At 34.5% G+C, this 25,503-nt stretch overlaps 1 protein-coding gene across 4 annotated transcripts; it reads right to left on the reverse strand.

Annotated features, from left to right (window-relative positions):
* Positions 1–95: 95 nt before the first annotated feature.
* On the reverse strand, positions 96–11,683 carry LOC111513049 (all trans-polyprenyl-diphosphate synthase PDSS2). Of its 4 annotated transcripts, none has more exons than XM_074183703.1 (5): positions 11,490–11,683; positions 7,694–7,926; positions 4,381–4,689; positions 3,639–3,866; positions 96–822 (listed from the first exon to the last, which is right to left on the reverse strand). In XM_074183703.1, exons 2-5 carry the CDS (start codon positions 7,896–7,898, stop codon positions 635–637), a joined length of 930 nt encoding a protein of 309 aa, XP_074039804.1. In that variant the 5' UTR covers positions 7,899–7,926; positions 11,490–11,683; the 3' UTR covers positions 96–634. The 4 variants fall into 4 exon arrangements, with proteins under 4 accessions (XP_074039804.1, XP_074039802.1, XP_023024978.2 ...); XM_074183701.1 differs by lacking the exon at positions 11,490–11,683 and adding an exon at positions 11,023–11,339; XM_023169210.2 differs by lacking the exon at positions 11,490–11,683 and adding an exon at positions 10,620–11,014.
* Positions 11,684–25,503: the final 13,820 nt, after the last annotated feature.

Consider the following 25,503-nt stretch of genomic DNA (forward strand, 5'->3'; position numbering starts at 1 on the left):
TTCTGTTCCTTCAAAATATCACAGAATACTGCCATTGTATTGTTTGGTACAATATATCATGTAAATAATTTGTTACATCTATTTTATCATCTTGTAACAATTCACTTTTTTTTTTTTTGATAATATGAAACATTCTGTAACTTTTTTTTTGTTTGCATACTTTTCAAATATAGTTTAATTTTTTTTCCAGTGCCATTCTTTGGAAATCTCTTGGAATTTTTGATTACTAAGAAAAAGTACAATATTTCCTTATTATAGAAATAGTCAACTTTGTTGAAGATTTTACAAAGGAAGAAATATTTTTTAGACTATTAATTGTCTATCATTTTGTGGTAAACAAAATTTGTAGATGATAATCCTGAATTTCATCTCAAAACTCGCAACTTTCTACATGGAATGTCAATTCATTTGGAAGTTTCATAATGAACTTGAAACTCTTCCTTATCAGAATTACAACTTAGTCTTGCAAAATATCAAGATGAATGACAGAATGATTGCTATAGTAAAATTTGAATTCGACTCTCAATATCAACAGCAAAAATTGGGGATTTTTTGTTGTTGTTCGACTTATTGGATTTGAGTAATATAGTCGTTTGTAAATTAAGTTTGAAAGAAAAACTGGCAATACAGCCAATTAATCTTGCATAGCAGCAATAATATTGGCCAATGCAGTCCTAGCATCTGACTCTGGTAGCTCATTTAATACCTCTAAAGCAGCGTTGGAATGTTCTCTCTGCAAATTTTTCGTCATTTCCAATGAAGGTCCATCCAAAACCCTTCTACGAAGTGCATCATAGTCAACTTTTTTGACGTCATCCAGACCTATTGAGACACAAAATCATTAAAACATTATACCACAGTTGAATTTTTTCACCAACAAAGTAGGTGGCTTACATAACACAAAAAATTGACTATGTAGTGTATGGGTTCTTTTCAAAGAACAATAAAAAACAGAAATACTATACATAAAATCTACAACAGGTACAAATGAATCAATAACTAAACTGAATTGATTATTTTTTCTCAATCAAAACAAAACAATATTGAATTGAAAGGAATACAATTTTAGGACAGATCAATTTTTGGGAATGTTTGGAGTACAAACTGAACAGAGAAAAGTGTTTTTGTATAATTCAGTGTTCATATAAAAGTATTTGTTTCGAAAGAATTTTTCTTTCGTGTAATTCAATGTTTATATGAAAGTAGTTGTTTCGAGAGGACTTTTTCTTCCAGTTTGTGTCTGGAAGTTACTTCTTTGTTTGATCTACACATCTTTGTGAGGATTTTATTTTGGAAAAATTTGTTTTTTCTCTTTCTTTGGAAGATTCATACATTTTTTTTGTATAAAAATGGGGAAGTACAAAGTCAAAACCTTTCCCAAGAAAACAATATTCTTCATGAAGTTTGAACTCTGGCAATCCTCCACTGCTCATTTTGTTAAGAACAAATTTCAATCTGAGAGATGAATCAATAATTATCATGTGATGATGACAATTCAGTTAACAAAACAATAATTGAAAATAGCTTTTCATAGTTCTAGTAGATCCAAAAATGAGTACTTTTCCCAATCACAAGAAATGTAATAATAAATTTAGAATAATTTTTGTATGAAAACATTTTTGTAATAGTTTTTGAAACATTTTTTATCTAGAACCACATCAATATTCCATGGCAAAGAAAGCGTTGATTCATTATATAAACTTTTTTTTATTTTTGAAAACATCACAAACCAAAAGAGGTAGAACATGGAAACATTTTTGAACTTCTTTGTGGCTTCTTAATTTCAGATGAATTTTCACAAATTAATTTTTTTTATAATTATTTTGTGCATGTTTTAGAAAAATACCGTACGATTCGTAAATGGTGTAAAAGTGAAAATTTTTAACTTTTTACCAAAACTAAATCAAGTTGTCTTTGAAATTTGGCATAATTTCTCCTTTATGAACATTCCATTAGTTTTCTCAAATAATTATTATTAATCTAAAGAAATGATCTTCAAAAGTTCGCTCCAACTTAGGAAGAGGAATGGAATAATCTGAAAGAATTCCGATTTTCAATTATGGAATATCACTGACTTCAGGTCGATGATGGCTACTATCTTGCACTGACGAGTGGCTAATGAGCTCGAAACCGATCTGCATGTGTACCCGTTTAAACATTGAAGGTCGACTCTTTCAGTTGTATTGCCAATTGCATATGCAGGAAATTTTCTATGAAGATTCCTGCACTGACGCCTGTCGAATATAATATAACGTCCTTCGTGGTATTAGCCAGGGGAGTAGTTATTTTCTGATAGGCGTCAGTCCATTCAACCTACTGTGTACGTATATCCAAGACTGGCTTGAACATTTAAAGTTCATTTCTTTAGATTTGTTAACTGCCAGTCTTCAAGCATAGCCCACTGACTAATAAGAAAGTTTTTCTTTCTTATTCAGAGGAATCGGGCAAATTTCGGATATGCCGTTGGTTAGTACCTCGTCCACTAGATGGAGTGACATTTTGTTATTCGCTCCAACTTAGGAAGAGGAATGAAATACTCTGAAAAAATTACTATTTTCAATTATGGAATATCATTGACTTTAGGTCGATGATGGCCACTATCTTGCACTGACAAGTCGCTAATGAGCCCAAAACCGGCCTGCAAGTGTGCCCGTTCCAAAATTGAAGGTCGAGTCTTTCAGTTGTATTGACAATTACATATGCAGGAAATTTTCTTGAAAATTCCTGCACTGACGCCTGTCTGATATAATCCAACGCTCTTCGTGGTATTAGCCAGGGGAGTAGTTGTTTTGTGATAGGCGTCAGTCCATTCAACCTACTGTGTAGGTATATCCGAGAGTGGCTTGAATGTTTAAAGTTCATTTCTTTGGATTTGTTTACTGCTAGTCTTTAAGCATATCCCACAGACTAATAAGAAAATAATTATCGAATTAAAATATATAAAAACAATTTAGAGAGTTTTAATCTTTCAGAATAACTTCAGATATCACAAATACAATACAGCCTTCAGAAAATTTAATTTTATGTTTGTCTGCCTTGAAACTAATCCTCGAATTTTTATTATTCATACATGGTTTACTTATAGAAAAATTTCCTGACTTATCATGCCAAAAGCAAACCCTAGACTTTCACATAACACATGAAGAGCTCATGGGATTTATTAATTCATCACAATTCATGGAAACAGTTTCCTGGTAAGGACCTTTCATTTATGCTCTTGAACATTTTAGTGATTTTATTATCATTTTTTATTCTCCTTTTTTCTGAAGTTTTCAACTCCTCGTATACTAACAGAGGAGAAGAAAGTCATAAAGGATTGTATACATGTTTCAATGATTGAACCATTATTTTTGTATGAAGTATATGTTTATAATGGTTTCCACACTTCTTTTGAGAAACTGAATCAAAAGAGCCAAATATTTAGATTTTTTCAAGTTCAATTGAAAGTTTTTGAGATATTCATCCTGTAATATCTCAGGATAATAAAGATAATCTTAGGATAATGTTTCCGGAGATGTTTTCAATGAACAAGACAAATTGCAGGAAAAATATTAACCCAATTTACTCATTTTTTATTAAAAGCAAATTCAGTAAACCAACATCTCAAAATTTGAATTAAACATACCACTAAAACATACCTTTTTCAATCAGGCTATATATTGATGGATCATGCTGAAGGGCGAAAAGAACTGGAGCACTTATAAGGCTGTAGTGACCCGTTGAACCAGAAGCAAAAGGTTCCCTATCCAGACATGCTTGCCAGGCTAATGCTAGGTGTTTTCCAAATAAGTATCCCTTTTGCTGAATCTCCTCAGGATGTCCAGCAAGTTTCAATGTCCCTTGGCAGGATTTACCCAGCAAACTTCCTAAAAAAATAGAGAAGAAAATTATATAATCATATCATAGGAACCGGTAATAATAAAATGATTAATTACACATTAGCCCTGATGTTCGGCTTACAGAGGTAATGGAGTGAAAGTGAAGCCATTTTCAATTTCTTTGAAATGTTGTCACCAATATCAGTGAAGGGGAGAGGATGAAGCTGCAGTAATTCCGTTATTTTACAAAGGGCTTGTCATGCCATGACACCAAGGAATGACAGTTATTTTCGTTAGATTTTTATGAATTGTATAAAGTATATAGACCTGCATTTAAACACATATATTTGTATCAAATTTGTTATACTTCAATTTATGTTCAGTGTCTTGGAAAAAAAAACTATTACTGCTTTGTCAATAAGAGTTAACGTTCTTGGACAATAAAGATAGATTATTTCTTTTGATGAATTGATGAAAACTCTACTCAATTATTTCTTAATAGAAACTTTATCAGCATCAATGACATCTCACTTGCGTGAAAGTACAACATACAAATTCGAACCTGCATTCAAAACATGTCTCAAAGTCCACTCTGCTGCTGCATTGCCTAATGCTTCACTCACTACCAATGGCTCCAACGTGCTATCTACAAACTGCTGATAACCTTTGGCTTCTTGCTTCGGTTTTGCAGGCAATGGTGCATTTTGTATATCTCTTGGTTCAACAAACTCTGCTTCTGCAAGATCACGAACAGCAGAACTCATCAGTTCAACGAGTTCTTGGTTCTTCAAGTTGGCCAACTCTAGGCAACTATTACTCAGCAAATAGTCTCCAGAAAGAAGCGCAATTTTATTTCCAACTATCATATCTCCTAAAAAATAAATAAATATATGACAACTATGGTAATTGAGAAAAGATACAGAAACACCCAAGATTTATTGAGAATTAACAGTGGAATAAATATATACTTTAATATCAGCCTTAAACTTATATAAAAAAGAGAAAATATACTTCACTACATAGTATAAAACAAAGTCGCTTGACGCTCTCTATGCCTATGTGTGCTTAGATCTTTAAAACTACGCAATGGATTTTTTTGCGATTTTTTCAATTGAAAGAATGATTCATGATTGGAAGGTTTACAAGTATATAACATGCACGATATAGTAGAGCAACACTGATAACTTTTGAGGTTTCTAATGTGATGTTGTAAATAAACCCATTTTTTTGCGCTTATATTGAAATCGCTGGCTGAACCCTAAGATTAAGATAAAAAAATGTTCTACAGTACCGTACACCTTGAAAAGGTCTACAAAAAAGTCCCTGTTGTTATATGTCTATCTCTTAGGAATAACCCACAAAAAACATTTTTTTATCTTAAATACATTTTACATTTAATATAGATCAATATGGCCCTTTACAGCATGATATTTAAATGAATATTTTCGAATATATTACAGATCGAAAATGCAGGGACAGGTTGTGGCGGTAACGGCCGGGGGGCGGCGCGCGTGCCTATAAATAGCACTTTGCTTTATAAAACTTTATGATTAGCAGCAATCTCACACGTTTATATGTATATTTATGTATCAGCATTGCACCCGTGCGGAGTTGGGAAGGGTCGCTAGTAGTTTATAAAAAAATCTGTTTAAAATCTGTTTTACCGTTAATCAGCTGCCGCCCCCATACGAACGACAACTCTCAGAAGTTGAGAAACTTGTGCGAGCTAAGGACTAACGAGGTCTTACCTTTTAACGTGTGATTCCTAACACGTTATTCCTATTCCTAACATGTTATTCCTATTCCTAACATGTTATTCCTATACATGTGATTCCTAACAAATTTGTTTATTTCAATAGACCTTCAAATTTTTATATTTTGTATAACATATGTAAGTACCAGTTGAAAGTGAAACTATTTCATTTCAATTTGATTATATTTTATATTTCTGTTTAGCCATTAGACACTAGTGTATGAAGTACATCTACAGCTTTCCAGAGGAGCTTTACCTATACTGCTATTAAACAGTTCAATTCTATCCTTATTCAGAATAGGGACTCAAGTTTGAGAGCCTATAAAAAGTTTGTTTGAAGGTGATTGACAATGTTTCGTGATGAATTTCACTAGTTCGGACTTCCATTGTCTATTATATAAAATGATTTGAAATCCCTGAAACAAGTAAAAAAGAATAATTAAAAAGAGAATAGTTGAAAATAACAATTATATTAAGCAACAATAAACCTCAAATGAAATGATAGTGAAATAACCTACAAGTAAAAATATAATAATTGAATAAATAAAAATTAAAGGAATGCAAAAAGAAAATAATAAAAAATAAAAAAAAATAAAAAAGTGTAGAGATTCACGTGAACTAACGTGACTTGGAATCTCTACACTTTTTTATTTTTTTATTTTTTATTATTTTCTTTTTGCATTCCTTTAATTTTTATTTATTCAATTATTATATTTTTACTTGTAGGTTATTTCACTATCATTTCATTTGAGGTTTATTGTTGCTTAATATAATTGTTATTTTCAACTATTCTCTTTTTAATTATTCTTTTTTACTTGTTTCAGGGATTTCAAATCATTTTATATAATAGACAATGGAAGTCCGAACTAGTGAAACTATAAAAAGTTTATAAAAAAGTCCTTGTCTGCACAGTAAATAGTGTAAGCAAATATTGGTCAAAAAAACATAGTTATGTCATGTCTTTTCGTTATCAATTTATTTTTTTAATATTGTAATTTATAGGGACATATTGTTATCAACTCTAGATTCGCAAAAAGGGGTTAGATGTGAGAGTAGCTGAAGGCTAAATCTCGCCTCGTGATGTGAGAGTAGCTGAAGGCTAAATCTCGCCTCGTGATGTTCAAGCAAGAAAGAGATTATCTATATTATTTCTTTGAATAACGCGATAATTTGTAATCTATACATAATAAAGACTATATTTTTTTTTTCACCTTAGTGTTCGCTGGTCAGGCCCTATCCTCCGAAGCTCCGATACATTCCAGAGGGCGCGCCAGCATTATCAACCAATGACCACTCCGCACACCGTGGGGTAAGTGATCATTGGATCCGAGAATCATGTGCCCTGAGCAAGCGCAGTGAGCCAAGAATGACAGCCTTCTGCATCTGTGCGGCTAAGATTTCTGCCTTAGTGCGGCAAGCCGGTATGATTTTAAGATTCGAGAGTAGAGAGGACTCCAATAATCAGAACAACCATCATGACAGAGTGATCTGGATAGAGTCTGCGGAGTTCGAAGAGAAAATCTCGATATTTTATCCGTTTTTCCTCCTCTTTTCTGACGACATTCGTCTAGCCAGGAGCTGAGAACTCCACGACAAATATCGCTTTGCTCTGGTGGTCCAGAAGGACTACATCAGGCTTATTTGCTTGTATGAGCCTGAGGGTGGAGAACGAATAGTTCCAATAAATTCGGCACTTCTCGTTCCCCACAACGGATTCAATATCCCCCAGAGTGTAGGGCAACACCGGTGTCTCGTCAATACCGTAAGAGTGCCGTAGATGGTAATGTAGCACTCTTAGGGCCGCGTTATGTCGATGGATATAGGTTGAGACTGCATATGCTGGACATGCTGATAGCAAGTGCATTAGAGTCTCGGGCGCCTCGCGGCAGGCCCTGTACCTTGTGTCAGGAACCTCTATATCCATCACGCGACTGCGGTAGACTAAGGTGTTGAAGACACCATCCTGGCAAGCCATGAAAAGCCAAATTATTATTATTATAAGACCTCTGGTTCTTTGGGCAATGAAGCATAATTGTATCATTCTCATTATTTTGATATCAATGAAATATTTAATAATGAAAAAAAAACATTTGATTTATTAAAAATTTCAAAGATTGCTCACCTGGAGCATCCACCTTAACTGGAGGTTGCATATTCACCATACCCTTGTGGACCAAATGACTTGTTCTTATCATTTCTGTGACCTCAGCTAAAGCCCTCTGACTGTGAAGTACCCCTGCAGATTTGTCTTCTTCCATATCTGGTATATCGGGAGAATGGCCAGCAGCTTTAGAGACTAAAAGGACAATCAGTCCCCAGGCTTGCATGTTGTTTTTGCCATTGAAGAACAAACCCCTACATACCAACATAGAAATGATGTATCAGATGTATCCATTACTCTTCTCTTAAAAGTCTTACAAAATATGAGTAGTATATTTCATATTAATACAGAATCCATCAAATTTGAAGGCGTGTAAATACATTACATGTATGTATGTATAACAGTATATGATCCATTCGTGTGGTTATTATTCTTTATCATTCAGAGAAAAAAATTACTTGAAACCTGTAGTTGTAAGCTAATAATACTGAAACTTGCAAACTTACAGTTACCAAGAAATGTTCACTTGAAATGAATATGAAATTACTCTGAATGATTTTCACCATTGTAAAACATAAACTTTCTACTTTCAATTTGAAAGTATATTATAATCACTATTTTATAAAAAACGCAGGGTTGGACAATTCAAGTGAAGGTTCAAAAATAAAACAGTATGACAAAATATCATCACAAAATAATTAGTTATTTTAATGAAATTTGCATCCATACTCTACTAACCCACATTTATTTACTAACAGAAACTGAAACAGCTGAATTGTATTTCAACTAAGGATAAAATAATGTACCAAACATTGATTTTCTGGGGTAACATATTGATCAGAAATTAAATTTTTTTTACAAAAATTATTTAGAGAAAAAAATTATATCTGGAAAAATATTTTCGGCTTTCTACTTCTGTAGAAAAATAAAGCAAATAAGATCAAAGAATTTGAATAAAAAAATGTGCAAGAAATGAATTTGAGTGCTCAAAAACACATGAAATGTTGACAGTGGCATACGGCGATTGTACTCTAGAGTCAGAAAAGTTTTTGCAAGTGGTACAAGCCTCTCACAGAAAGTCGAGAAGATGTGAATGATACCTCATCACATCAATAACCACTAAAAATGTTAAGAAAGTGAAGAAAATTGTTATGGAGAATTGTCGAATGACCATTAGAGGAGTTGCTGAGGATTTCGGCATATTGGTTGGCTCACGCCATGCGATGCTTTTGTAAATTTTGGGCATGAAGCGGTGACAGCGAACTTAGTATCAAAATTGCTTAAGTTTGACTAAAATACCGTTGATTGACGTCAACGGCGATACAGATTGGCTTGAAAAGGTCCATAACTGGTGACGAATCATGGGTTATGGTTATGAGATCGAAACCAAAATCCAACTGTCCCAATGGCAGGGCACAGGAGAGTCCAAGATCAGAAAAAGCACGCCAAGTTCGATCAACTATCAAGATTTTGCTCACAGTTTTTTTTTTCGATTACCGTGACGGAGTGCATCAGGAGTTCTTACTATAGTCGTACAGTCAATAAGGAGTAATATACTAACCTTATGCGCTACTCGAGAGAAGCAATATAACCGTGGAAAAACAATTAATGGATCTTGCAATCACGATAATGCACCTACTCACTCGTCATCATGCCTCAGCCACCGTATTCATAGGATTTGGTCCCCTGCGACTTTTTCCTGTTCCCAAGATTGAAAAGACCCATGAAAGAATGGCGTTTTGCGACGATTGAGGAGATGAAAACTGAATCGCTGAGAAAGCTCAATGACATACCAGAAAGAGCATATCAGAACTGCTTCGAGGGTTTGAAAACATGCTGCACAAGTGTATTGTACCTGAGACTGCTTTAAAGGAGACATAATATAAATTGATGAATGAACACATATTCTCATGAACAAAACTGATTACAAGATTTCAATTTTTTCTATATATCTATATTGAAGATCATATTTTTATGTTTCTGGCATTTCTCTAACAACCTTTTCTAGTGGGAAAGAAGAAAAGTAATATTATTTTTTACAAATCAAGTCCCATATTTTGTAGGTCATACATTACGTTCCTAAATAATAAAAACGAAAAAAAAATTCCAATGACATGTTTTGTATGTTTCTGATATTCTTTCTTGCATTTTTGAAAACTTATTTATCATTCTCTTCTGTTAACAACAGGTGGTCTCATATTTTGTAGGTCACAAATCGCTTGCTGAAATAATGATAACCAGGACCATAAATTTTACTTTTTTTATTGTATTTCTGGTATCACTATTGCGTTTTCTAAAAAAATTCTCATGAGTACTTATGATGAATATGTTATGCTCATTCACCATTCAAAAACTTTTATGACAGAAATGGGGACACTCTTGTTTTCAGTAACCGGGTGTCTCATATTTTATAAGTTTCAAATTGGCCACCGATATGATGATAATGATACACATAAAATTCAATATCATTATTTTTGTGATTCTGGTACCATTATTCCCTTTTTGAATTATTTCATAATTGAAATAATGAATATGATTCCCTTTTTTTGATTACAGGTCTTTCCATATTATTGAGTTTTTGAAAAAGTTTTTGATGGATATCATAAATAATAATCTTCGTCTCTCAAATTACGATTGTCCCATATTTTGAGTCATAAACTGCTTGTTGAAAAATAATAATATTGCCAAATAACTTTAAATTCATTTGCGTTCCTGGTATTTTTCATTGTTTCTGAAAACTATCCTTTTGATAGCAGAGGTTGCTATAGTTGGAAAAACGAGTATCTTACATCAGGATCGATATTTGGATGAACTCATCAAGCTCATCCTTACTTCAACTTCACTCAGTTGAAAATTCTTATCTTCTTTTGATATTATGATACATTTTCAAATAATTACAGGAGATGAAAAGTCTATTTCTATTAAATTTCATTTTCACTGAACTTACTTTGCTGTTTTGAGAAGAGGATGATTGGATCCAACCAATTTTCTAAGCTGCAAAGCTACATTCGCAATTTCATCACTTAAAAGCCATCGTAAACTTAAAAAGGATGTAGGATACCCTACGATTTTCTCCGCTTCACTGACAGCCCTATTCCAGTCCGGTTTTTTTGCATACCGGGAATTGGAATAACTCAACTGCCTCCTGTCAAGATTCACTTTATTCACAAAAGCACTTACACTAGGAATGAGTTTGACATTTTTCAAACTGAAGGATAACTTGGAAAGAGACATTTCTTAGGTGAAAACTTGGATCTATAACTGACAATACCTACCTACCTAATAGTAATAAAACTAGTCTTATGAAAGAATGAAAGCAGATGCCAAGGTAAGTGAAAGTTATGACCTACATTATAAAAAATGTGAGTGCAGGATACTTTTAACAATCATTTAATTTTTGTTCCTAACTCGAATTTCAAACAATTCACTTTTGATTTTTGAAAATACAAAGCATTTGTATGATTGTGTCTAGGCTTTCGGCAACGGGTTCGTTACCCATTACATTGTGAACAAATAATAATACAACAAAAAATAATATAATAATACTAAGGTGTCAAAAGTTGTATATTATTTAAGGTACCTATTTATTATAGTGTCAACTGACAGATTAAATGTGATAGGCGACAGAAATTGAAAGTGACATAAACATTTTTAAAACGGTAATTTTTATATAAGAAGTGACGATTGACAAGTAATAAAATTTTGCAATTACTGCCCTATACCTACAACATCCAAATATATATACATTTTAGTACCTATTATACGTTACCTTTTCTTTTCATGGATATATGATGAATAGGTAAGAAGTATAACTTACTCCTCTATCAGAGATTATTTATTTTCCTCATAGGTAGACCTCGGCATAAAGTTAAATCTATGGGGAACTTTTCTTTGAATTATGAATTTGTCGTCGAAAGCTCATGCTACAGATGAGTAAAATGTCTTTCCTATGTGCTTGTGCTTATGCTATACACAGATTAGATTTCTGTTTGGCGAGTGAGCATATGCCATGGGCGTACTTACGTGGGTAAATTAAGGTCCACAAAAATATCAAAAACTATAAAATAATCCGAAATAATTTCGAAAATCAAAAATATATTCGAAACAAAAATATTAAAAATAATTCATTAATGATTTTGGACATCACTCACATTGGACATGGACGTTACGTAGGTAGCGGTGATGCTTCTACCAAAAGTGCATGCGTGTGTGTGTGTGTGTGTGTGTGTGTGTGTGTATGAGCGGGTAAGCGTGTGTTAAATCTGTTACATTAGATTTTTCGAATGACTTATTTGTAATACCTATCTGGTATACAAAACAGATGTTTACAGAAATGAATACTTTGTATTAAAAAACTATATCGACGGCTTTGATTTTCTATTATCGAAAAAATAGCTTTTCATGACGCATTCAAATCCATGCACCTTAATATTGCGTAAATGGTCGATTATACATTGGCAATATATGTCCGATTAAGATGAGCCATTTAGTCTTATACTAGAACTTTGAAGTACCTAAAACCTTGAGAAACTTATCAAGGAAGCCAAAAAATCATGAAAGAAAAGTTCAATTCTCTCTCTCTCTCCCTCTTTCTCTCTCTCTATCTCTAACTCGTAGGTTAATAATTATCCCAGCTTTTTTGAGGGCGCTGAAAGTGTGGTTACACAATAAAAACTTTATCTGGGGAGAACAGAAGTCTTGCTTTATGCAATACTGCACTTCTTTTATAATAATCAGGAAAATTAATATGCACGTTTGCGATATAATTGCATCATCGTTAAAAACGGAATTTAAAATTTTCATTTCAATTACTTTAATTTCGAAATTTCGACAATGGATAAAACTGGTACTCTGGTAAAGCCAAACAAAGGATATAATATGTGACCCTGACGTTATCTCAGTATTTTCTACGTAAGAGTTCCCTAGTAGAAGGAAATCATCTTAATAGACTAAAGCCAAATTCTTGGATCGTAGTATGTGCTGATACTCCACCTATTTTTCTTACTCTTACTCTTCACCAATATCCCCTCTGATCCAATTCTTTCGAGGTTGAATGTTTTGCTCGTAAAGGTTTCTGCTGAACCCTTGTCTTCCTTGCTGTATTGTATCTTGATTCGTTCACAGTTCGACTCCGATTGGACGGTACTTTCAAGGTTTTTGATAACGGCCTCTTGTGTGCGAGATCCTCAACTCCTTCCAGGATATTAAGAACTTCCTTGCCAAATACGGAACCACCAAGAATTCGATATCCAAAGGGTCTTTCCAACCTATTTTGGACAGGGTTCGCATCTAAAATAAAACATACCTACATTAGGTCGTTGACTGAGAAGGTGGTCCGTTGCCATAATTATTGCCTTTTAGTGGATTTGTATAAATCAACAAGAAGACTTGTCCAAGTCGATTAGGAATAATGGTCCTACATAATCTTTCAAGTAAATGGCACTCTGATGACCTGAAAATTATTCAAATTACCATATATTACCATTATACCCGCTTTCGATATAATTGACTGAAGCGCAGGAGATTTCTATATTACGATGTTTAAAATGGCGCCACCACGTTTATTCTTTACCAGTTTTCCGACCTATCTTCTTAAAAATCTGTTTTAAATCTGTTTGTTTTTCCGTTAATCAGCTGTCGCCCCCATACGAACTACAACTCTCAGAAGTTGAGAAACTTGTGCGAGCTAAGGACTAACAAGGTCTTACCTTTCAATTTTAAATTCTCTCGAGAAAAATATCTTGTCGAGGCGGAAATCGAACCCACGGCCTTCCGATCGTGAGTCGGGCGCACTACCACCACGACCAATTCCACAACAAATAACGGAATTCCTCTTAGTGGTCGTTCGATTCCGATAACGAATTATCAGATGAAGTGCTTATGTTGCACAACTTCTACAACTACCGACTCCTACACTACGCCCACTAATGTACCATTTCCCACTCTGACCTGCCTTATAATATTTCCAATACTCGAAATTGACTCTTGTCAAAGTACATGTGCTCTCTTGCACCACTAACCATACACCATGTTTCCAGTTTCAGACTAGAATATTGGACATCTCGCACTCACCCAGCCTTGATTGGTCAGCAGAGTATTTTTTTGTTTCGTTGTTTCTTGAACCAACAATTTACATATTCTTGTCCAGGTTTCTTGCAAAAATGGCATATCTTCTTGATTAGCCCATGACAATCCCTCTTCATATGTGGTCGGTCCATCGTGGTATTTTATGTTTGTCTCGTCCTTATTTCTTCTTCCACCAAATCTTTGTGCTGCCAAATATGTTTTGCATCGCTTTTCTTCAACCATGAGTCTTGACATTGAATAAGAGACATTTCTATTCACCTTTGGTGAAGCAGTTACAAAATGCCCCATATTCTCTGGAAGTGACAATGACACCTTTGTCATCATCATTTTATTACTAATTTTTCCCCAATTACTTCAATGTCACCTGAATTTCTTGTAAGTCAGACATAAATTCTGCCGCATTGCTTCCTTAATTGAATTTGAAACTAAAGAATTTCTGGGTTAAAAGGTGGACACTCACTTGAGATTGGTGCTCAAATATTGTTTTTAGCTTTGTCCACATATCCTTAGCGGTCTTGCATGATATGAGTAATCACCTTCTTATCTAGTCTTGACGCAATGCTATCCTATGAATATTCTCTGAATTACATTTTTATAATGTTAATTTTCATTTTTCTCAAAAAATATTTATTAATTCATCAGTTTCTATTTTGTTACCCTAAGATATAAAACACTTGTACCATCGTTTTTTTTCAATCCTCGAAGCAGTTCTGTAATGCACTTATAATATAATAATATAATAATAATAATAATACAATTTCATTACATTACAGTTTTTTTTACAAATTGAGTGCACCTGATCTCATAATGAGATCGTCTTCTGCCTAAATAGTACTAATTAATTAGTGTTTGAACATTTGATATGTGATATATTATAAGCCTAAATAATATAATAATAAAGAAAATAATCTAAAATTATCAGGAGCTAAGAGACTAAACTAATATTATAAGAAATTGAGGAACTGAGAGAATTATAAATTGGCATTCATTCTATGACTACTTCAAGAGCTCTAGAGTTCATGAGAATGAAGGACATCAGCTTTATGCAGAACTGTTTATAACTATGAATATTTTTGATGGACTCTGGGATGTAATTGTAAATTTTAGGGCCATTGAATGCTATTGATTTCTTATAAAGGGTAGAATTAGGATGGGGAATATTTAAATGTTTCAGCCCTTTTTGTCTTGTACTGTGATTGTGAGAAATCTCTTGGTGTTGCGTTCTATTTTTGTACATGAATTTCGCAATATGAAAAATAAACAGATGTTTTAAATCAAGCATTTTACTTTCTATGAAGAGCTGTTCGCTGGAAAATCTGCGCCTTTTCCTCAGTATTACTTTCAAAATCCATTTCTGTGTGACTTTCAAACAATTTATTTGATTAGTGTACGCAGCTCCCCATACTATTATTCCATAGGACATCATAGATTCTACTAAGGATTTATAGGCTACTTTCAACATTTTTTCTGGAAGAATATCCCTGATTTTATAAAATGCAAATACCAGTTTTTTAAATTTGCTATACAAATATACTGAATGATTATCCCATCTGAGCATTTCACTGATGATAACTCCCAGATATTTGATTTCTGAAGTGTTTTGAATTGTCTTCTTATAATCGCAATTTGAGCTCCCTCAGAGATTCGGTTTTTATCACCTCAATCATCGCAAAACGTCATCCTTGCATGGATCTCTTTCAATATTGGAACAGGAAAAAGTCGAGGTGGCCAAATCTGGTGAATACTAGATAGTGGTATTGGTAATAGTGACGATTTTTCATAACAATTTTCCCACTTTCTCAATATTTTCATAGGTTTGTGATGTGCTGGGGCGTCCTGATCGAGCGTCATCATTCACATGTTCTCGACTTTCTGTGTAAAGCTTGTACCACTTGTAAACATATTTCAGACTCAGAGTACAATCGCCATATGCCACTGTCAATATTTCAAGTGTTTATGGGCACTGACTTCCATTTTTATACAAAATTTGATGCAAATTCTTGGATCCATTTTTATCGATAGCAGTGTTACAGATTATATATTTTGTTTATTTGTTTATCATTCAGTATATAGTTTTTTGTTCCATTTAGTTAGCTATGAATGAGATATGTTTATAAAAAAAGTTGTAGTTGTTGATTGTCAAAAAAGGTCAATAGACGTCAAAAAGTATAATTTGGTATTTTCTTGAAAAATAAAGTTTCTAAGGAAATTACATGGTCCTTCGAGCCGGATTAGATATCAAAATATAGTATAAGTATACAGTTCACAAATAAGTACTGAAAAGAAAACATGTCTGAACATCGAAGAAGATCTCAGAGAAACAATGCTGGCAAGAGCAATAATTTTGATGATTATGATTGATGGCCGCTGGCATTAGAGAGTGATCACAACACAACAAAGTTTTTGTTTCGGGGTTGAAATTAGATGATTTTAATGTATTTCCACGTGTTAAAACCGAAAGTGACCATAAAAATTATATATTAGCTCTTGTTTTCAAGATATAGTATCATTATATTATATATATGTATATTGAGTTTTCAACAAATGAAATATTTCATCACCAACAGTTGGTACACATGTTTGTTTACATAACACCCCTCTCATCAGCTGTTCTTAAGTAGTAAACATAACCTATGTGAGTTTGTCAATTGTAAGCACGTGGTTGCTATTGAAATTATCGTGTGAAGTTGATTTTTAAATTAATTTAAGTGCTGATCTGAAATGCCTCGAAAGTGTGTGAATTCTGTCGATAGCTTTTGCTATATATGTGGTGAAATAACATTTAAGGCTCAGAAACGCAAAATGACACCTATCGTTAAGACAGCCTATGAACATTATTTTGGTGTGAAAGTTGGGGACCAATATAAATCATGGGCTCCTCATATATGTTGTAATTCTTGTTCCGTCATATTGCGAGAGTGCCTGAAAAATAAAAACCGGGCAATGGCTTTTGCAGTACCTATGGTTTGGCGTGAGCCTACCAATCACACAGACGACTGTTATTTCTGCTTAACTCCTCCTATTAAGCAAGGTTTATCTATGAAGAAAAGAGGAACGGTTAAATACCCTAATCTCCCATCTGCTCTTCGGCCTGTACCACACTCAGACAATTTGCCAGTCCCTTCTCCACCCCAAAACTATGAAATTTTAGAGGAAGGTGATGAAGACTGTTTAGAAGGAGCAACCCATCCTTCTACATCCTATGACCCTGATTTTGAGGTAAGCGATAGGTCTAGTGATCCGCACAGAATTAGTCAAGCAGAGTTGAGTGACCTTATAAGAGATCTTCGCTTGTCTAAGGAAAAGGCTGAGCTGTTAGGGTCAAGACTACAACAGTGGAATCTTCTAAAACATGATGTGAAAATATCTCAGTACAGACAGCGTCAAAAAGATTTGCTTCCTTTTTTTGAGAAAAAAGAAAACCTCGTAGTTTGTTCTGATGTTAATGGTTTGATGGACTGCTTGAATTTGGATCACACTCCATCTGAATGGAGACTGTTTATAGACTCTTCAAAACTAAGCTTAAAAGCTGTACTTCTGCATAATGGAAATCAGCTACCCTCTATTCCTATAGGTCATGCAGTTCACATGAAGGAAACGTAAATAAATATGAAAACACTTCTCCAATCAATCAAATATGAACAACACAAGTGGCACATCTGTGGTGATCTGAAAGTCATTGCTATACTCCTACGAATGCAATTAGGGTTCACCAAGTACTGTTGTTTTTTGTGTCTGTGGGACAGTCGGGATAGAAAATCTCACTATAAAAAAATGAACTGGCCTACACGAGACCTAAACCCTAATGAGAAAAATGTAGTTTACGAGCCTCTTGTAGATCCTAAGGATGTTCTCCTTCCCCCATCACATATTAAGTTGGGACTAATGAAAAACTTTGTGAAGGCCATGGACCAGGAAGGACAAGCTTTTAAGTACTTGAGAGCAAAGTTTCCCAGGTTGAGTGATGCTAAAGTCAAGGAAGGCATCTTTATTGGGCCTCAAATCCGTGAAATCGTAAATGATCCTGCTTTTGACATGATTTTAACAGGAAATGAAAAAAGAGCCTGGGAAGCCTTTAAGGGGGTTGTACATGGGTTTTTAGGTAACAAAAGAGATGATAACTTCACAGCATTGGTTAAAGAGCTTCTTCAAGCTTACCACCAACTTGGATGCCACATGTCCTTAAAAATTCATTTTCTTCACTCTCATCTTAATTTCTTCCCACAAAACTGTGGATCTGTGAGTGACGAACATGGAGGAAGATTCCATCAAGACATTGCCTTAATGGAACAGAGATATCAGGGCCGTTGGAATGAAGCAATGCTTGCAGACTACTGCTGGTTTGTGTGTAGGGATGCTCCAGAAGTATTTTATAAAAGGCAAGCTAAACGACAGCGATCTTACAATGAATCGGATGGACTTAATTGAAATTTGGTGGTACAAACTTCTTTTATTTGCCAAAACACTAAGAATAATGTTTTTTTTTATTAATTTTGTACTTAAAATATTCTAAAAGAAACATAACAATATTGTTTTATGTACTTTCACTTTTCACGTATAGTATAACTACTCTTTAAGATTAAGTACTGTGTATCTCAAAAACCAGAGCTAATAAAAATTTTTCATTGTTATTTTCGTTTTTATCACCCCAAAATTAGTAGAAATTGACTAATTTAGTGTAGGAAACATTCAAAAAATATTTTTTTGTTGTGTTGTGATTCAATGTATTCATGACACTGTTCAGTCAGAATCAAATATCTTCAAGTCTTCGCATCAGCAAGGAGATGCAACTCAGGCGCTGGAAATTGTCCAAACAGCTCCCATAGAAGAGCCGAAAGGTTCCGGATTTCATGTACAATCTAATAGAACTGGCAGTAGGGATGGAACAGATCCAGGATCAATCAGGTATCCAGATTCTACTAGAAAATCGGCAAAGAAATCAAATGAATCCAAGGTATCTTCAAAGAGGCTAGAAATTGAAAGGAAGCGTTTGGCGTTGGAGACTGAGGTCGCGAGGACTGAGCTAATGAGGGAAATGAAAAAGCAGGAATTTGAAAATCAAATGAGGATTCTAGTTCTTCAGAAAGAGTTAGCTGAAACTAGAATTGAAGAGAAAGAGTTATGCTCTATAGGAGATATCAGTTCGAAAAAATCGCTTGCAGAGAGCACAAATAAAGAAAGCATGTTCAGAGGAGTACAAGAATGGGTTGATAAGTGTGAAGCGCACTCTGTTACTTTTTCACCAGAAAAAACGAAAATTCAAAACACAAATATGTCACAGGAAAATGACATTTCAATATTATGTCATGTTGTCGCCGATGCCATTAGAAGTGTTTCGAGGAGAAAGTGTTCAAATGATCATGCAATTCCTAAGGAACTACCTTTTTTTGATGACAAACCAGAAGACTGGCCGTTATTCATCAGCCAATTTAACAGAAAAAGTGTTATGTATCAATACTCAGATGATGAAGTGATGCTAATGTTACAGAGGTGCCTGAAAGGACAAGCTCTTGAAGCGGTATGGAGTTTATTATTGCACCCTAAAAATATTATTCATGTTATTGAAACATTAGAAATGCGTTTTGGTCGTCCAGGATAGGTCATTGGTTCTTTGATAAACAGAACTCAGAATTTGCAATTTGTTAGAGATGGCGATTTTAATAATTTTGTTAAATTTTCATGTCACGTCAATAACCTGGTGGCTATACGTTGGAGCAATTTGAGGCAAGTAATCATTTGAATAATCCGTTTTTACTGGAGCAGTTGGTAGGAAAATTACCCAATAGTCTGAAATTACAATGGGGACAGAAGATGGTGCTAAAAGGAGGTAAGGTGAATTTGAAAGATTTTGGAATCTGGGCAAATGAATTATCTTCAGCTGCATGTTAGGTAAGTCAAAAAACTTTCCCTACTACCAATTACCATCAGAAAAAATGTAATAATTTAAGATCGGAAAATATCTTGGTTGCTACAAATTAAGCAAACGATGACCCTAAATGCCTTTACTGTAATAAAACTGGTCATGAAATTTACAATTGTCCCATATTGAAAAATGATAGCATAGATATTCGTTCGTCAAAATTATACAAAACCAAAATTTGCTTCTGTTGTTTGAAAAGTGGTCATTCAAAGAGGTTTTGTAGATCAAAACAACGCTGCGGCTTTGAAGGATGCAAATTACGCCACCATACCCTTCTGCATAAAAGTAAAGTTTCTAAGGAACTTTCTCATACTGAAAAAATTGATGAAAGTCTTCAAACAGTTTGTCTCACCAACAATAATTCTAAAGTTCTTCTCAGGATAGCTCCTATCAAAATTTATGGCCCAAAAGGGTATATAAATACTTATGCTCTGTTCGATGAGGGGTCAACCATATATTTGATAGAAAGTCAGATCGCAGAACAACTAGGATTATCAGGGGAAACCAAACCTTTGTGCATGCAATGGGCTAAGACTATTGTTTCATATGATGAAGGTTCAAAATGTATCAATATGAAAATTTCTGGAGTTCATGAAGGGGCAAGAATCTTCCAAATAAGTGGTTTGAGAACAGTAACAAATTTGTCTTTACCTTCTCAAACCATCGTGATGGATAATTTCAAAGATTATGTAAATCTTCAGGGACTACCTATTCAAGATATGGTAGATGCAAATCCTACTGTTCTCATAGGTCAGGACAATATCCTTTAACAGTAGCAAGAAAAGTTTATCAGAGTTCTGAACATAGTCGAAGTGCTACTAAAACTAATTTAGGATGGGTTATCATGGTAACACTTCAGAATCTGATCAAAATGTATATAACTTCCACATTTGTTCCTGCGATAACAATGATCAACTGAATCGTCTAGTCAGGGAATCTTTTAGTACCGAATCATTTGGCGTTTCCGTTAATAATAGAATTATTGACATTGCACATAGAAGAGCCCTTGATATTTTGAAAAAAACCACAGTTTATTTAGAAAATGAAAAACGATTTGAGACAGGGTTGATTTGGAAAAATGACAATGTAACTTTACCTGAAAGTAAATCAAATGCTATGAGAAGGTTGATTTGTATTGAGAAAAAAATGTTGAGGAATAAATCATATTTTGATCAGTACTGCAACAAAATCAGTAACTACTTAAAAAAGGGGTACATTCGAAAATTAGAAACTTCCAAGGCGATTGAACAAAATTCTCGCACATGGTATCTTCCACATTTTGATGTCGTAAATCCTAATAAGCCCAATAAGTTGAGACTTGTTTTTGACTCTGCCGCTAAGAGTATTGGTACCAGCTTAAATGAAAAGCTTCTGCAAGGTCCGGATTATCTGACTCTATTACCAAGTGTCCTGATGCGCTTTTCTCGATCGAAATGGGGTTTATGTGGGGATATAACCGAGATGTTCATAGAGTAAAAATTCGCAAGGAGGATAGATGTGCACAGCGGTTTCTTTGGCGGAATGGCGAGCAACATAGGCAGGTAGATGAATACGAGTTACAGGTGATGATGCTCGGTGCTTCTTGTTCTCCATGTTCCGCACAATATGTTAAAAATTTAAATGCTAAGCAATCGAAATATCCTGAATTGATTAAAGACGTCGAGAGAAATTTCTATGTTGATGACTACCTGGATTGTTGTGATACAGAGCAAGAAGCACTCTCAAAAATCGAAAGAATAATTGAACTCCATAAAAATTGTGGTTTCGATATTGTAAATTGGTCTTCAAATTCATCTTTGGTTATCTCAAAATACGGAAACGAACATGTCGAAAAATATTTCAATAAGTCATTGTTGGACGGCATTTTAGGAGTATGGTGGGATGTGAAATCTGATTCGTTTACATTTAAAGTCGTTTATCATATGGTTCCCAAAGAAATAACTGACGGTACGGTGATTCCTACAAAATGCCAAGTTTTGCAGTTGGTTATGTCGATTTTTGATCCCTTAGGCTTTCTCACATTCTTGTCTATTAAGGGAAAAATCATTCTACAGGCAATCTGGCGAAGTGGCATCGGATGGGACGATAAGATTCCAAAAAAAATCTTCCATAGATGGTTATAATGGTTGAAACGGTGGGGAGTTTTTTCACTTGTATGACAATTCGTGCAATTCACTTGGAAATCGCACACTCCCTCACTGCTGATGATACAATAATGGCTATAAGGAGGATGATATCACGCCAGGGTCCAATCAGACGCCTTTATTCAGAGAATGACACAAATTTCAAGGGAGTGAATGAAGAACTTTTGAAATTGTACCGTGAACTTGATCACCAGGAGCTAACTCGAAGAATGACAGAGATGGAGATAGAATGGCACTTCATTCCACCTGGTAGTCCACATATGGGTGGATGCTGGGAAAGGTTAATAGGCTTGGTCAAGAAAATTTTGGGGGTTACTTTAAAGGAAGAATCTCCTAAGGATGAAATTTTATCAACATTGTTCGCGGAAGCCGAGTATGCAGTAAATAGTAGACCATTAACTCATGTTTCAGCCAATCCTTCCGATCCTCAGTGTTTAACGCCAAATTATCTACTGATTAGTTCGCCCCCAGAAAATCCATTTCCAACAAAATTCGAAGAACAAAACCTAAGAAAGCAGTGGGAGAAGTCTCAAAGGCTGGCAGAGATATTTTGTTCAAGATGGGTTAAGGAATAATTACCGACTTTATCGAAGCGTGCAAAATGGATCAAGGTTGATGAACCTGTTGCGGTTGGCGATGTAGTCGTTGTTGCAGATGGCCACCTTCCGAGAAATACTTGGCCACTGGGTAGAATCACGGCAGTATTTCCATGAAAGGACAATATTACGAGAGTAGTCGAGATGAAAACATCTACAGGGGTCTCCAAACGTCCTGTTTGGTTGAATTTGGTGAAAATTCTTAACAACTTTCACGGTGGGGAGAATGTTACAGATTATATATTTTGTTTATTTGTTTATCATTCAGTATATAGTTTTTTGTTCCATTTAGTTAGCTATGAATGAGATATGTTTATAAAAAAAGTTGTAGTTGTTGATTGTCAAAAAAGGTCAATAGACGTCAAAAAGTATAATTTGGTATTTTCTTGAAAAATAAAGTTTCTAAGGAAATTACAAGCAGAAAATCGCCGAACACGCAAAAAACTTTTGATTTTTATGCCTCTCACCAAGAAATTAAACATGCTGAACAACCTTATTTTTTAACAGATCTAAAGAAACCTAAGTATAAATATTTAACATTTTTCAACTGATTTTTTCAGTCTGTAAAAATGTATGAATTCGACAAGTCACTGACTAATTGGACTCTTCATTGGTTTGTATTACGCAACAACTTTTCGGGGTGAACTTTTCAGTTTGCCCTTCATTACACTTCAGCAGAATCTGATCTAGCTTTTTTATTTTCAGATTGTGGAAGGTTATATACCCAAAAAATAGTAAGAAAGATTTCTTGTGCTTTTACATTCTTACTATCCCAGTCTCAGTGATGGCTCGTGCATTGGAGAACAGGGGAGGCTAAAATCATAAAGACTACATATACACACAGAAAAGCCCGCCGGAGGCGCGAACATTTTTTGGGGTACTGCACCTATTTAAAGCAAAATACGTAATATTTGCATAAATGCAAACAAAAATTGTGTAATGCCGAATATTATACGTATAAAATTGACCATTAAAAAAAACAAAAACAAGGAAAAAGGGTTGTCTTTGAGTTATTTAATTTAAATGAACTCTTCTCAGTCAATAAATAATAATACTTTTCTCTTCTAATATAACAGTTTTGTTAAAAATTGCTACAAATATTTTATAAGCACAAGTACTTAATTATGCTTATCTTTGACATATCTAAAAACGATTGAAAGTTGTGATGTACAGCTAATATCGGTAGTTTCATCAATTTCCCATGCAAAACAAGAAACACCTTCACACCCAAAAAAACGCTACCGTTCAAAAAAGTACCAAATTGGGAATCATATTTGCCCCATAACATTAAAAGTTCCCTGTAATTGCGGCGATTAATCGAATCTTCGGTTTCATCGTGTCCATGAAAACCTAATTCTGGGGAACCCAAATAAATCGTAATATCGATTAGTCTTTTTAAATTCGATCGATTTTCCCTAACTTGATTATTAAAGGAAATTATGGCTTTTTTTGAGCAGTATCAAACGCTGTTTCTATATTTTGTTTGCTGAACAATTTTAATTTACAAGACGAAAATATAGGCTACTTAAATTTTAAATGTCTATCTGTAGAACGAGGTGAATTTTTTAAATCGGAGTATCCTATTTTAGACCACGTTTGGTATTCGGTTTGTACGGAAAATAAAACACAGGGCCATCAAAAAAGTTTTTTTCGTTTAATGGAGCCGGTTAACCAATCGCATTTATCGTACATAATATTAAATCCTCGATTTTATCGATTATCTAACGCTTTAATTGAAATCAAATTTTGTTGAGGCCTTCTCAAAGTATTGATAATGTGAAATTTATTATCATAAGATAAAGACTTAAAATTATTTGTCAGCAACCAATCGACTATATCGTCAGATTTTTTTATTTCGTCTAACTTATCCATAATAAATGGAAAAAAAGTGAAAACCTGAAAACACCTTGAAATTGAAAGAAAACACTTTAAAAACACATTAAAAATATCATCAAAAAGCACTGCTATAATACAATACTGCCTGTTTTATACACAAATAACAAAGAAACACTAAAACGATTTACCGAAGTATTTTTCAGTCCCGGTCCGTCACGACATCCCGTACGAATAATTAAATAAAAAACAAACGCAGTCATACATTAACGGAGACCAACTGGAGGCTAGCCTCCTTTAACGCTATAATTTCTGCAACTAAAAGTACAAATCGGGACGTATGTCGCCGGTTGGATCGGACTCGCGAAGCTTGTGTTTTTTAAAACGGTCGGAGGCTTGGCTTCCTTGCAACATATGGCATTTATTATTTCGTGTTGATGGTTTATTCGTTATTCGTTCATGGGCGGTGCATTTGAGGTTTGTTGATGCAGGACACAGTGTGGTACGTACTATGTAGTGAGCGATAGTGTTTTTCCGGGCATATTATGTATTTATATTAAAAATTAATGGTAAAGTAATGATAGTAATGAAAAAATAATCATAATTATTTTATTTTATTGCAATGAATAGCCTCAAGTTTTATGAGGACGCTAAGCCTCCCTTACCTCCTCTGACGAGCTGCCGCTGCCAGTCCTGCGTAGCAGCTGGAGGAGTTGGTCTTCGACTTGTACTTCAAAACTACCTGGATATGGAACTTCCAGATCGTCCAGTTACTTTCTATTAGGTTAGAAATGCTTAAAATTGCTGCCTCCCACATTTTGGAATCTGATAAAACAAGCCTCACTGCTTAAGACCCGCCGCCACACACCTCAAATGTTAGCCGATGTTTTTCACTACTTTTCGCGAACTTTGCACACCTGGACCCATAATCTGATGAACGGAATCCAACTAATGCAGAGTGATTAGTTTGACAGGCAAAATATGGTGCCGCCCTTGTCGAACACGTTACAATTCTGTTTAAAACGTGTTTTTCCGTTAACCAGCTGTCGAACCCCTGCGAACGACAACTCTCAAAAGTTTAAAATTGTGCAAGCTAAGGACTAATAAGGGTTCACCTTAACGTGTGATTCCTAGCACGGGTTGGACAACAGGAAGTGATCGTTCAGCCTTGCGGTTCGATCCACCGGTTCACACAGCGGTCGATTGAGGGAGTGAAGCAAACCACCGACAGCAATCCAACCGGCTACCGTC

The sequence above is a fragment of the Leptinotarsa decemlineata genome, unplaced genomic scaffold, assembly GCF_025532065.1.
Source record: "Leptinotarsa decemlineata unplaced genomic scaffold, Ldec_3_MD MMD2_tig00026340_RagTag_RagTag, whole genome shotgun sequence".
Taxonomy (NCBI): Eukaryota; Metazoa; Arthropoda; class Insecta; order Coleoptera; family Chrysomelidae; genus Leptinotarsa; species Leptinotarsa decemlineata.

What these genes read in the sequence shown, in the direction of transcription:
- LOC111513049 (XM_023169210.2), bottom strand. Translation starts at nt 10,906, where the DNA reads ATGTCTCTTTCCAAGTTATCCTTCAGTTTGAAAAATGTCAAACTCATT. An exon ending in CCTCTTCTCAAAACAGCAAA is followed by an intron (nt 7,927 to 10,619) that starts GTAAGTTCAGTG and finishes GTTGGTATGTAG; the next exon opens with GGGTTTGTTCTTCAATGGCA. An exon ending in ATATAGCCTGATTGAAAAAG is followed by an intron (nt 823 to 3,638) that starts GTATGTTTTAGT and finishes GTGTCTCAATAG; the next exon opens with GTCTGGATGACGTCAAAAAA.